Genomic DNA, 13,771 nt, shown 5'->3' on the forward strand with positions numbered 1-13,771 from the left:
CTCCTCTGGTTCACATTTTTACAAGCGTGGTAGGCGGGCTCGTGTTCATTGCTGGTGAAAATGCACAGTTAATTGGTGATGGCTGTGCTGAAAAAATAGTATTTTGTAGCCAAGAATTTGCTCTACTGAATGGGATTACTGTGCTCTTTGTATCTGTTGTAGTTTCCATGTAAATAAATAGGAGGCATTACTTTTAGAGCAAGATACGTGCTTGCACTATGCTGATACGAGGAGTTAACTGAAGGAACAGTAGGAAAATGTATCTCTGGCAGCTCTTCTTTCCTTTGCTTGCTGTGTGCCACCACCATAATGGCGCTCTCTGCATACTGTCCTGTTTTGTAATTGCCACAGAGGAAGTGGAGAGAGAAACCTGAGCATGGCAGGCTGCAGCTACAACAAACATCCTGGAGCAGCTTGGGAAGCGCTGCACTGCATATTTGTAGCATGTGCCAATTTGCACATTACTAAACACAAACGTAGCAACCTCTGAATTGTCTGAATAGACTCGCAGTGACTGATGCTTCTGAGAAATGGTGTATTCAGCTTAAACTGGTTGAAAATACCCAATTTCTAACTGGTGGTGGTCCATCAGATATTGCACATTTAGGCTGGCATCAATCTAGGACTACATATTTGGAGCTGGCTGTGAAGGAAACACACTTCCATGTCTGACAAACAAAACAACTGTGCTTGTTTGAAACTGCTTTGCAGTTTGAAAGGCAAAAGCAATCCCAGAATTAGGGATTCACGAGCACAGGTGTGTTGCTCAAAGGTGGTGGCATTTATTACTGGGATATAAAAACATTACCTGAATGTGGGACTGGTCAAAGCAAAAACACCTTCAGGAAAAAATGTTCCAAGGTTCTTCTCTGTTTTAAATCTCAGACTATTTCATGCTGCTAAAATAAGATGCAAGGCAGTCAGCATTAAGTTTATTTAGGGAAAAAAAAATCATCTACTGAAAAATCATTGACCTTCCCTTATAATTTATTTTTTCAGTCTTGAATTTTCATCAATATTTAGATTTTGGAAATAAAATTCAAGTACTCCTACACATGTAATAAAAAGGGTGTGCATGTACATTTTTATTGCCTCACTACTCATATACATTTTTTCCATTTTCCTGGACCACTTTGCCCCACTTTGTTACCTGAGCCTCAGGTGCTGGGTATAATGGGAAAATGCTTTTATTAGATAGAACCTTCATGCTCAGGGCTTCTTTGCCAGTTCAGCTGCTTGTTCACTAATTTCCTGCTGTAGCAAGTGCATCTTGTGCTTGAAAGATAGTGTGCTAGTGAAGAACATGCTGATCCTTCAGATGCTGCTGCAGAAAGACCCAGTTGGAGCAACAGAGCCCATCTTCAAGGAAGGGCCGCTCACGTGGATAAGGATTTGAGACATCAAAGCCCAGAAGGGCTGGTAAGGAGGAGGAAGCTGTTCTATCAGATGCCTGGTAGCTGGAGATAGAAATACACAAGCCAGCTGAACAGGCTGGCTTTTTGGATCATATGCACAGCAGTTGTGCTAAATTGGGTGGTGGTATTTGGAAAGCATAACAGAAAAGACAAGACACATATGGAGGGCTGTAAAACACAGATGCTCAGGAGCAGGATGTCAAGTTGGTTATGTGAAATCCCAGAGGTGTGAACAGCATTCATTCACCATCAAAACCCAAAGTAGACTATCTAAACTTAAAAGTAAGCTTTCAGGTTGACTGTAACACATGATCTGGTGACATAGCCACCACTGAGCGAAGGCAGCTATTGGTTATTATGCACCATCCTTGCTTCCCATGTTGGAGGCAGGAAAGGACATTTCAGGTTGTTCTTTCCAATGCTCTGATTTTCACCCACCATGTAGCAGAGGACATACTGCAGAGAGCAGCTCAAGGTTGTTTGCTGTGCAGGAATTCACCACAAAAAAAGGCGAGCTGTGAATCCCCACCTCAGAGGTATGTCAGATGTTAATATCTTCTACCACGCTTCATCTTGATTAAGGCATGATGAAATGGGGCCTCGAGTCTCAAACGTGCCAAAGGGTAACCTGATATAAATGTGCAGCTGCACTGATCTCCTAAAAGGGGGTGAGTTGCACATTTTGCAATTAGGGTGAGCTAATTGTATGCACAGAGGCAGTTGCCACAGCTCAGCTGATGGGTGGTAACATATTAAACCACAGTAACATGAGCACTTTGAGTCACGAAACCATACTCAAAGTGTTTGCAGATTCAGAGCCTGAGAAACCATTGCTCTCTGACTTAGAAGCACCATCGTCTCGAAGACAAGGAAAGGGATTGAAAACCTGTGCTGTGCAGTCAGATGCAAGATGACGTTTCCCAAGGGATTCTTAAATTTCTAGCCAGAATTTCAAAGAATTTAACAATGTTTTCTTTTTAAATGACCTTGACTAAAAATATTCATTTTAAGTGGGAATGTTTGGGAAAGAAAGAGTTCTGGAAATTTTCAGCATAAACAGTGATTCTCATAAAATAACATGGAGAGTAATATTCAGAAGACTGAAATTTCCCCTAAGTCTCTGGGTTTTGTGCTTCTTACCTGCTAGGGAACTCTTCAGGCCTAGAGCCATCCATTAGGAAACCTGTCCAATTTGGTGGAACTGTGAATGGACTTTTTTTAAGATTTTTTTCAGATGTAACGTACTTTTAATATATAGCACTTGCTAGTTTCTTAGAAGCCTGAAGAGAAAATTACCTGCCAAATACTTTTATACCTCTGTACTTGGTCATTAATTTTGTGCGCACATGCATGCAGCTGAGCAAAGAGTGTTGAAATCAGCCTGATGGGTTTTTTCAGAGCTTTCCAATGCCAACCATGTCAGCAGCACTGATGATGTCTCTGTGATGAGAGCTTGATAGCATAGCTCTAATTCTGGCTGTAGGAAATCCAGTGGGATTTTGCTTTTGCTCTTCTTCGGATCAGGACTGCCATGTATTGGAGTAGGTGAAAGTGATGGGTGCGGAGAGTTCTTGTGAAAGCTTTTCTTTTCAATGATTTTTTAGTAGTACTGAAGATAAAAATTTTAGTGTTCAGGCCTAATGCCCTGCTGAAGGAACACAAGCACTGGAATATAGTGCTTGTGCACGAGAGCACAAGGAAGTAGAAACAACTGTAGAAATCCAGAATGTGGCTTGCCCAAATGGTGGCTCAGTTTTGGTGGCTCGAGGTTCTAGCTGGTGGCTGTCACTCCAAAGCAGGGTGATGGCAGCCCTTTGTGGAGCACAGGGGAGGAGGACCTCAGGATTGGAACTGTCTTCATTTGGAGTCCTTCCCCCAGTGTCTCTGTTGCCCATGAATCTCTCCTCTGAGGGATCAGCATGAGGAAAATGGTCTCAAGGCTCATTTCACAAGACTTTTTCAGACTTCTGTCCCTTTCTGTGAAGAATGGTGTCAGTGACAGCAGATACATGTTCACCAATACTGATGTGGGGATGCAGGTAATACCTTTGTATAAATGCAGCCTTGAGCTTGGTTTGTTTGCTTCTTGCTTTTGGGCTCACAGTTGCCCTGGAAATCACATTTCAGCAAACACTGCTGAAACCCTCTTTCCCATTTCCTTTGGGGGATGGAGTCACATTTAAAAGAGGGGAAAAAAAAAAAAGAAAAAAAAAAAAAGAGAGGTATCTTGTTCTGACCCAATCTTTATGGTTTTTCTTCCCATTTCTAAATGAATTCCAAGCTGTGCCATACCCCAGAATTTCAACTTAGGGCAGTTTTCTGCACTCACACTAAGAACCAGTGAATAAGTGTTTCGATGTAGCCTCAATTATAGCTGTGAGAATGAAAGATACCAGTGTAACATTTAAAGTGTGAACATAAAATATGGCAAATCAATCAGAATATGGAAGCACACTCAGAAAGTATTCAGCTGATGATATTCGTTATCACACATAAAATAAAATAAAATAAAATAAAATAAAATAAAATAAAATAAAATAAAAAAGAGGAAGAAAAAAAAAATGACATGTGGAAATTCACTCCTCCAGCCAATGGAAAGAGATACTTTTCTATCTCATGGTCTACAAAATTCCCTCACCTACTACCCAAATCACAGTTAAAAGGAGCTTAATTTATCCCTTGAAAAGAAAAAAAAAAAAAAAAAAGGTTTTACAAGCCGTTATTCCTACTCAGCAATCACACAGACATTAAATCTTATTGCAAAAAAGAGGGGGGGAATGCCTCTTTTCAGCATTACAGCTGCAGCTGTTTGACAGAAGTAAGTGACTTCATAAACCCTCCTGATTTGGCAGTAGGAGAGCAGAATTTTATGCTGTCTGCTACACAGTCACAGGGGCTGAGAAAGCTCTGCAAAGCAATCTTCACAAATGTTTCACCTCAGTTTATAAATACCTTTGCTTCACTGTGTTAATGCCTCTTTTGCTTTGCTTTCCATTCACTTCCACTGGATCATCTACCAAGGCCTTTTATTGCTTTAAAGCAATTGATCCCACAGGTCTCACATATTTTTTCTTCTCTTTTTCTTTACTCAGTGGAAGATATCACACCTTCACCTTTCCATTGATTTGTTGGCTGACTATAGTAAAATGTAATAAAGATTTAGCAGGCTGTCTTTATTTGCAGTGTAATCAGGCTGTATACCTCCTCTTGAAGTGGTCCATGCTCATACACCATATTTTCTCAGTCTCTATCAAGCTTCCACTCCATAAAGAATTACTTGCAAACTTATTTTCCTGAGATGCGATGAAAATATAAAGATTTCTGATGGTTGTTTTATCAGCCTCTGTCGTTCTGTCTTCATTTTGAAACCTTACTATTTAAGAATTTGTTCCTGTTCCTCCAGAGAAACTTCTGGAGATGTTCCCAGCTCCCATTTATATGACTTTGGTATGAGTTTGATATGGGAAAGTCGTTCAATACTTTACAGCAATATCATCTCCATTGGGAAGTCTCCACTAATGTAAAGTCAGCGGGAACTCTTGCTGCAGTAACATCTCCAGGATTCACCTTTCAAGTTATCTGTGATTTTTACAGAACTATTACAGCTCATGTGCAATACTCGTTCCTTGGCCAGTCTGCTGTTTCACATTGCCAGGAGATTTTGCAGGATTTGTCTCAGAGCAGATCGGACTGGGATATAGGATTCTGAGGGGAAAACTGCCAGTGAACAAATATGCTTCTCGATGATCATCTTCAGACACTGGTGTGCTTCATGCAAGTCTTTCTCAAATTGCTGTCCCTCTCTTTGTAAAGCCATGTGAGTACAGATGTTTCTAAACTCAATGCTATCCTAAAAATAAAAGCAAAAAGAAGTGGGTGAAAAATAATGCTCCCCTGAGTTTTCCAGGCATGATTTTCTTGACAGAAACTTCCTAACTATGCACGTTCATCTCTGATTTAGTGTGAAACATCTTTAGTTTTGAGACACATGTAGTGTAATCACTAAATACTGCTGCAAACTCACTTGGCAGAAATCCTTGGGTAGCTGTTTCACCTATTCACTTTTAAGGGTCATTTGCCTTCCCCAGGCATCAGTGATTATGTTTTTTAGTTCTGTTTCTATCAGACAGAGCTTTAGTAGCTGTTCTCAGCAATTCAACTTCCCCTACACTGACAGGCAAGGGTAGGACCTCAGGAAAATGTTATATCCAGACACCTCCTGAGAGCTCCCAATGGCCCCCAAGGGCACAATGTGACAGCAGTCCTCTGAAACCCCATTTCTGTGTGGTGTCCTTCATCCCATCTGTGAGGTGACTGGGATTGCCAGTGAAGCAGGATACCCTGACAGCTCTGCTGGTTGTGCACCATGATGAAGCATGAAGACTCCCCAGTCCCTCTGATGTAGCAAGATCTGGAGCTGAGAAGTGCTTTGATAACAACTACACTGCTGGGGCAAATGCATTTCTTAACCCATTCCAGGCAACCTCACAAACTGCAACTCGTAGAATGTTCTGCCTGCTGGTTATTCCTGAAAGATCAGTAGTGCTGCTGGCTGTGGGTCCTTGTCTTGCAGGGGCAACCAGTGCTAGATCATCTCACTCTATATCAGAGATGAATGTGCATAGTTAGAAAGTTTTTGCCTGCCACTGAGCTGGGCCAATGTAGCTTGCAAGCACATCTACTAAAAGAAGCACATCCCTCTCCATCCCCATCCGCTCCTACCTCTGCCTAAGAAGGTGAATGAAGCAGGTGGTAGAAGCAGAGCTTTAACTCACAATAGTTCCCCAACCTGGTTTGCTCATGTCAGCATGAAGAGAGGAGTACCTCAACAGTGGGAATGCACATTTGGATGTGAAGAGGACAAAACATCTTCAGGCAGTAGGATCAGCCTCTGCCAGCCTAAAATGGATATGCACATGTGGTCTCAGTCAGAGCCTCTGCCTTCCCAAAGTCCCCCACACAATGAACTCATCTAGATAAACTGCAAGGAACAGAGGAGCCTTCTCCCACAGCTTATGTCACACACCAGATTTTGGCACCTCTTACCTTCTACACTTGATGTATTTACTCTTCTAGTTAGTGGCAGCCTGTGCTTTTAGCTGAGAGGAAATTGAGTTTTAGAGTTATTCTTAAAAGCATGCAGGTTTAGACTTATTGTGGGTTTTGCCTTTGTTATTAAAAGAAACAAAGAAATCAGCTTTTAAAAATCCCTGTCACCCAGTCAATCCCAGCTTCATAATGGTAACAGCAAAAAGGATTTGCAGTTGAGGAATTGAAATGTGAGTTAACATCGAAAACAGTGCTGTATGGTTACTCCAGCCAGCAAGCAGAAGGCATTCAGTGTGGAAATTTCTGAACTAGCCATCCGATACCATTCTTGGGCCCTTAGGTATTGTACAATAGCACTTGTGGGTCTGCTGTGAGCAAGGTGAACTCATCGCTCTGGCACGCCCCGTGCTGAAATCCAGGGAGTCCTGAGTCAGGAGGTTAGCTGAAAAGCAGCCTTTTTCACATATATTTCCAAAGTTTCCTTTTTCAGAAAGATTTTGATGTTTCCTTTGAAGGTCACCTTTCAAATCTGTTCTGTAAAGTTGCCTTAGGTATAAAATCCTTACTCAAATATATTAAGAGGTCAAATAAATTGCGCTAAGTAAACAAGCTCGCTTTGCTCGCTTTCGCAGGTGTCCAGCACATGGGAGCTTTAGGATACATGACAGGGAATAAAAACTTGACTTATCTCTCCTTTCAATAGAAGTAGATCATAAATAACTGGAGCAAAAGTTTCAGACCAAGAATTCTTTCCGTTTTAACTTCAGGAAGCAGGGCCCTTGTGAGCTGAACTGATAGCGAGCAGCAGTTCATGTGGTATTTTGCCATTTAAGAGATGCTAACAAGAATATCTGCAGTGATTTGAAGTGTTTTCAATTGCAGGACAGGAGCAGATCCTCCCTGCAGTTTTCATTTGTCAAGATCCATATGTTTAGACAGATGAGTTAATAAAGAACCTCCCCCAGAATAAAAACATCATGGCCTACTAATTTCAAGGCTCTCTAATTTATGGCTTAAAATTTTCCACTGCTCTGAGTTTGTTTCATGCAGTTGTCACTCAGTGGTAGGCTGAAGTTTCAGGATGTTTCTGATGGCCCAGCTTTTATTTTTGAACCTTAATGTAAAATTGATACTATCCACAAACTTGCTTCAAGTGTATGAAGAGCCGCTTTTATAAAGGCTCCTTTAGAAAAGATACAAACTGCTTGCTTCCATCTTTTATTTTACTCTGAAATGCCGACCTGACCCATCAAACATATTCCTACAGCTGGCTTTAACAGACAGCTGCCTTTTTCTTTTGCATGCTCAAATTTTTGACTCTGGCCCACTGCCAACCCTCAACATTTTTTCCTTAATCTCCATACGCCCTTGTAGACAAAATTTCCACTGAGGGCAGACTGGCAGTAGTGCTGCCCTGGTCCAGGTGCTGGATGCTCTCCATGGTCAGCAGACCAAAATTTGGGAGTTAGGGTGGGAGTGCCAGAACTCCTGATGCCCAATCCTGGTAACTCAGTGCCTCCACCCCCACTGACCTATTTTATATTTTTCTAGAATAGTATCTCAGCATAGGTCAACCTCTGGATGAATAAAATGCTCATTTTGAAAGTAATATGAAAGTCAGGGACAGTTTCCTCCTGGAGGTTCTTCATGTGGTCAGTGGGGAGAACAGGAAGAGTTTACCAGACCCAGCTTAGATGCCCGTTTTAGAATGAACTGAAAAAGCAATTGCCTCCTTCTCTCTGATGACTCTAAAGGGAAAGTGGCTTGGGCTGCTCATGCACAGCTAAGATGCCATGAAAACTTCATGGGGTAGATGAAGGGTGAATGATCTGTAGCATAAGTTCTATGAGAAGCAGCTGAGCAAGTAGGGATTGTTTAGTCCAGAGAAGAGGAGGCTCAGGTGAGATCTTATTGCTCTCCACAAAACCCTGAAAGGAGGATGTAACAAGGGAGGGTTTGGCCTCTTCTCCCAGTCAACAGTGATAGGATAAGAGTTGATAGCCTTAAGTTGCACCAGGGAAGGTTCAGGTTGGATATGAGGAAACATTTCTTCATGGAAAGAACAGTGAGGCTGTGGAACAGGCTGCCCAGGGAGATGGTGGAGTCACCATCCCTGGACGTGTTAAGATCCAATATAGCTGTGGCACTGAGGGACACGGTCAGTGGGCATGGTGGGAATGGGCTGATGGTAGGACTGGATGATGCTAGAGGTCTTTCCCAATCTTAACAATTCTATGGTTCTATGAGCCTCACCTCCCGTCATTAACCGTCTCTCATTTTCTAAAACTATTGCAGTTGGAAGAGTTTTCCTAAGCCATGTACCATCAAAAAATGCTGGAGTTGTTAATAATTTCTCGTAAAGTTTCTATTTCTGAAGAAAAAATAATCCCACAATCCCCTAGTGTAGTTCATTCTGCGGTTTGCTGTTGTAAAGACTCTTTCTAACACAGCAGGTGCAGATGCATGCGGCGTGCAGCACTATTGTATTAATAAAATTGAACTGCATAAGCATATTTCCTCTGAGCTTCCAGAAAGATCTTGGAGGCAATTCTTCACTTGAAATACTTCAGATCACTCATTTGTCAGTATTTAAAAAAAATATCCACAGAAACGAATATTAATGCCTACAGCTTGCAAATAACTTTATGGAGGGTGAAGCAATCTTTTCCAGGATCAGCCTTCATATCAATTACTTTAAAAAATGAGTGCTCAAAGCTATTAGGTCCAGGAACAACTTCATAATATCAGTGGCTGCAAAATGAGAAACGTGCATGCTGGCACATTTGTTCAATCCGTGGTGGCGAACGAGAAATCTGCTGCTGTTTTATGCGAATTCTAATGAAAGCAATTTATCTCGTTTCCGTCACCCCTAAGCCATTATTTATGAATCAGTCTTCAGATCTCTCACAGAGGGAAGAACTAGTCACTTTGGCACTGAGAACCCATCTCCAATTTGTTTCAGGAAATCAGCAACCAGAAAACAAGCTTGTTAAGTACCAATAGAAGTGTCACTGAGGAACAGCCATCCCTTCCATATTCCTCCCACAAAACATGCAGATCCCCTAGGTGAAGAGGCCTGTCCTTGTGTTGTGCCTTTGCTGGCTGTCCCACGGGAAGCAGGCTCTCTCTTGGTCTCCAGTTCACACGGCCAAAGTCAGCGATGCCTGATTTTGTGCCATTGTTTGGCCTGCAGTGGACTAGTGGTTTCTCTTTTGTCTAAATAGATGGATCTAAATAGAGTAGGAAAACAGAACAAATGACTGGCACTGCTGCTTGTCTTTGTGCTACTGCTCAAGCCCTGGTGAAGTGACTTGCTCCCTCTATGAACGGACTCAGCAGCTACACTATTTCACCTCACTGGGAGATACAGGGCAAGGGAACTATGGTAAATGTGCACCTCTGCTGATGCTACTTTTGATCCCCACCTTATTCCTCCTCAGCCAGCAGAGCAGCAATATAGCAGCACATGGGCGGGAGAAGCTTGCACAGTCAGAAGTTTTTTTTTATTATCCCACCCTGCCAATCTGGCACCTTTTAGGGACAGTGTTTTCTTTTCCCCTTTAAAGAAAATACCATGACTGTTTTGCAAATGGGACGGCTATTTTAACTTCTTAGTATGATTTATACTCCACTCCCTGCTGGCTGCCATTGAGATTGGCCCAGTCCAATCCGCTCCACATTTCTGATTTAGTACCGTTTGAACGACCCTTCGGTAACTCCAGCAAAGGAGACAGGATGTTATCAAAAAGCTGGAGTAATGCATAGCTGCACCTGAGCACAGCCAGGGCAAGCCACACACTGCTATTTTGGGAAGGTTTTCTACCTTTTATTTTTCCTTTTCAAATGCACTCAAATTGCTGCTTAAAATACAGAATCTCTCACTCTTTTAAAAAAAGGCCGTTCTGTTCACCTTGGCAGTGTGTAATTACGGGAGAGAGAAAATGTGGTGGTTATTACAGGGCGTCTTTGTGAAGACATTAGGCACTAGGAGTTTGCCTGTGGGTGCTGATGCCAACAAACAGCCAGGTGGGCAACGGGATGATGCAGCCATCTGGATCCTGAGGAGAGGGGAAAGGGGCCCCTTGCCCGTCCCATCTTCAGACACACCATTTGGCTAAGCAAACTTTGTGGCGTTACTGCGTACAAAATCTGTGATTACGTGCTCACAGTCACTGGCAAAAGACTTGCTCCAAATTCCTGCAAATGTGTCACTTTTCATCAGAAATTAACACATGGTATTAATTGCTGAGGAACTGTACTGTCTAACATACAGTGGAACTCAGCAGAGCGTATTACCAGTACTAATAGGCAATGAACTGCTTAAGTTTTGTCATTCCATTCCTTGAGTCTAAATTTTCTCTAATCCTTTGTCTATCTATTTTGGTGCCATTGTATAGAGTAACTTTTCATCAGTTCAGCTGATAAACTGGTACCAATACTTCAAAAAGAAACCAAGGAATAGACACGGAATAAATGAGAAACAAGAAAGTCAAGATTGCCAAGAAAGACCAAAAAGATTTAAATATACCAAGAAATGACAAGTACCAAATGCTGACCATGTGTGATTGTCTCTGGGCCATAAAACCAGAGTCTTCCTTCAAAAACAGTGAGTGGAAGGATATGTTACCAAGGGCTGGCATGTTGAAGGGATTTTGGCCAACTCATTGGCCAAGAGCTTATTTATAAGGGTTTGTTCATGTGAATTTATGCAGAGGTTGTAATATAAATGGATCCCTTGAAATCCAATTTGCTTCAAAATCAAATCTGCAACAGTGAAATTGCTTGCAGCTAAAAGGGTCAGTTATCCATGACACAGAGTCTGTAGAAACCTAACACAGAATTTATGTAACCTTCCTGTAAAAGGGAAGGGGGAAAAAGTCCCAGAGCTCAATGGGTCATGATAATGGGTTTTCAGTGAAGAAAAAAAACTAACTTAGCTTCAAGTGCAATAGGAAAATCAGAATCCAAAGTAAACTATATTCCCAGTGGTATCTGAACACATACTTTCACACAAGTAATATTAAGGTAGTTCTGGGAAAGAAGAGGAAGAAAATAAAACCTTCCTTGAGATGGCTGTATTTCATCAAACCAACATTTGTTTGTACAAAAATAAATGGCTTTTTTTTTTTTTTTTAAATTTTAATTACAAGCAATGAAGCAGTCTTGCTGTAGAATTAGTATCACATAAGTCCAAACTATCCCAGCACTCTCATTTTTGAAATGTGTTATCTAACAATTTTGGCTGATTTTTGACACACTCATGGATACCTTCCATCATCACCCCTACCCCCTCTAGGCAATTTGGATCCAGATCTTCAAAATTTGCTTCTGACTCTTGGTGATTGCATTCATGAGCGAGTTGTATCTTGACTTGAGATAACTTGGATGCAATTTTTCACAAACTCTGAGCAATCACAAAGCTAGTCAGACCCAGCGCACTGGCCTAGCACCTGTGAAAACAGCATCTTGCAATACCTGAAATTCATCAGCAATATACTGAGAAACCCAAAATCATAGTTGTTGTTTTTTTCCCCACAAAAAATTAACCATCATATCAGAATTTGTGGCTAATTCTTTGCTGCTTCCCTATTCTTCATCTTCCCATACTGTTCTGGTCCACTCTGGGAAGATTGGTATAAAGGAAAAAGAGCAGATTTTAATTGTATCTCAAGTGGCCTGAAGGTTGGTGACAACTTACTAATGGAGTTTCTGTGGTATGCATCATTGCTACTAAGAGCTGATTAATAAACTGCACTCTTGTTTTACGTGGTACACCTAAGACTCATCCTAAGGTAAGTTTTGAGGCAATGCCCATGTCATCTGACTTAGACATATCTGACCGCTTAACCAACCCCTAAAACCACGACTTGCAAGCTCGTGTCTAAACTTTTTCTTAATTTTCCTTATAGGTTAATAATCATGCATAAAAATGCATAATCACTGCATTTATTGGAAAACTGAAGATTTTTTCAGGAAAATGTTTGTTGGGTCTTATATGCTGGATGTATGGTGTACTATTATGCTATGGGCTCTGCTGGGCACAGTCACATTTCATTTGTAGGTTACTGGTCATCTTTGCATCTTGTTGTTGTCTCATTTAGGGAAATTTATGCGTACAAAGCTAACTTTTGGAAGATCTCTGAGTAATCTTTCCAGGCTACTCTGTGTGAAAGCAAACCTATATTCTACCAAAAATGTTTTTATCCCCCGAATCCTTATGATGCAACTACACTGAACCATCAGTAGCTTATTAACAGTATTGCAGGCTATAGGTTTAAATGAAAATTAGTGGACATGAAACAATTTCAGCCCACAGGACAAAACCCAGCACATGCAGTTATCAGCACAGTCAGTAGCTCTGCTGCAAAAAGCCCAAAAAAGGAGTTATTGGTTTTGTCCCTTACTTACTTTTGGGTGGAGAGGAAAAGGATGCTGCTGTACAAGGGGGAGCAGGAAGGTCTGCTCTGCTGTTACAAGCCGGGTGGTTGCATCAACTACTCGGGACAGCTTGCTGCACAGAGCCTTCTCTCTCAGCGTCTCAGGCCTCCTCAACCTGAGCTGCAACTGCTGCTGTGGCTGGGGCTCCTCTAGGCTGACGGGAATTAGGCCTCCACCCTCCTCTTCTTCCTCAGGACTTTTCCCCGGGGCTTTTCTCTCTGCTTTCTCCAGCTCCCAGACCCAGCCAAGCCCAGCCACCTCTGTTTTCCCTCCTGAGCTGGGCCAGGCTGGGCCATGCCGGCTGGTGCCATCACTTTGGACCTGGGAAGGCTGTGGGAGAATGCAGGGAGAGTGGGTAGCTGCACCATCTTCCCTGCCTCCCCACACTGCCCAGAGTGTGCGGAGAGCCTCTGCCTGGTGCCGGAGGGACTCGAGCAGAGCAGCTGGGCCAGCCATCAGCCTCCCCTCCCAACACAGGCTTGACTGCAGCCTCTTAAGCCCTGTTGTTCCCCTTCCCTCCTCCGTATCTCTCACCCCGTGGTGGGTGGCCGCTCACCCTGCCCTGCCCCAGGCTTATTTTGGCAGATTTGGGGGAGGTTTGCACATCCCCATCTGGGTGCAGAGCAGGGCGCGGTGCAAATCTCTCCACTGTTCTCAATGGGACCTGCCTTGCCAGTCCTGGCCAGTGCAAGGTGCAGCCTCAGCCCTGTGAGGGCAGCTTTATAAAGCCGGGTGCTGAAGGATTTTACAACGTGCTTCCATGAGTAATTTAAAAGGGGAGCAAGGAATAATTTCCTTCCAAACCCCTCCCAGCTTTAGGGATCATCAGTGTGGAGCTGTTGGAGGCTCCTGCATCTCCAAGTGACACC

General features: G+C 42.6%; 1 protein-coding gene across 1 annotated transcript; it reads right to left on the reverse strand.

The window, feature by feature from the left end:
* Nucleotides 1-4,988: 4,988 nt before the first annotated feature.
* On the reverse strand, nucleotides 4,989-13,358 carry DLEU7 (deleted in lymphocytic leukemia 7). Its single transcript, XM_052705662.1, has 2 exons — nucleotides 12,873-13,358; nucleotides 4,989-5,265 (listed from the first exon to the last, which is right to left on the reverse strand). Exons 1-2 carry the CDS (start codon nucleotides 13,356-13,358, stop codon nucleotides 5,059-5,061), a joined length of 693 nt encoding a protein of 230 aa, XP_052561622.1. The 3' UTR covers nucleotides 4,989-5,058.
* Nucleotides 13,359-13,771: the final 413 nt, after the last annotated feature.

Source organism: Tympanuchus pallidicinctus, unplaced genomic scaffold (assembly GCF_026119805.1).
Source record: "Tympanuchus pallidicinctus isolate F22 unplaced genomic scaffold, pur_lepc_1.0 scaffold6, whole genome shotgun sequence".
Classification (NCBI taxonomy): Eukaryota; Metazoa; Chordata; class Aves; order Galliformes; family Phasianidae; genus Tympanuchus; species Tympanuchus pallidicinctus.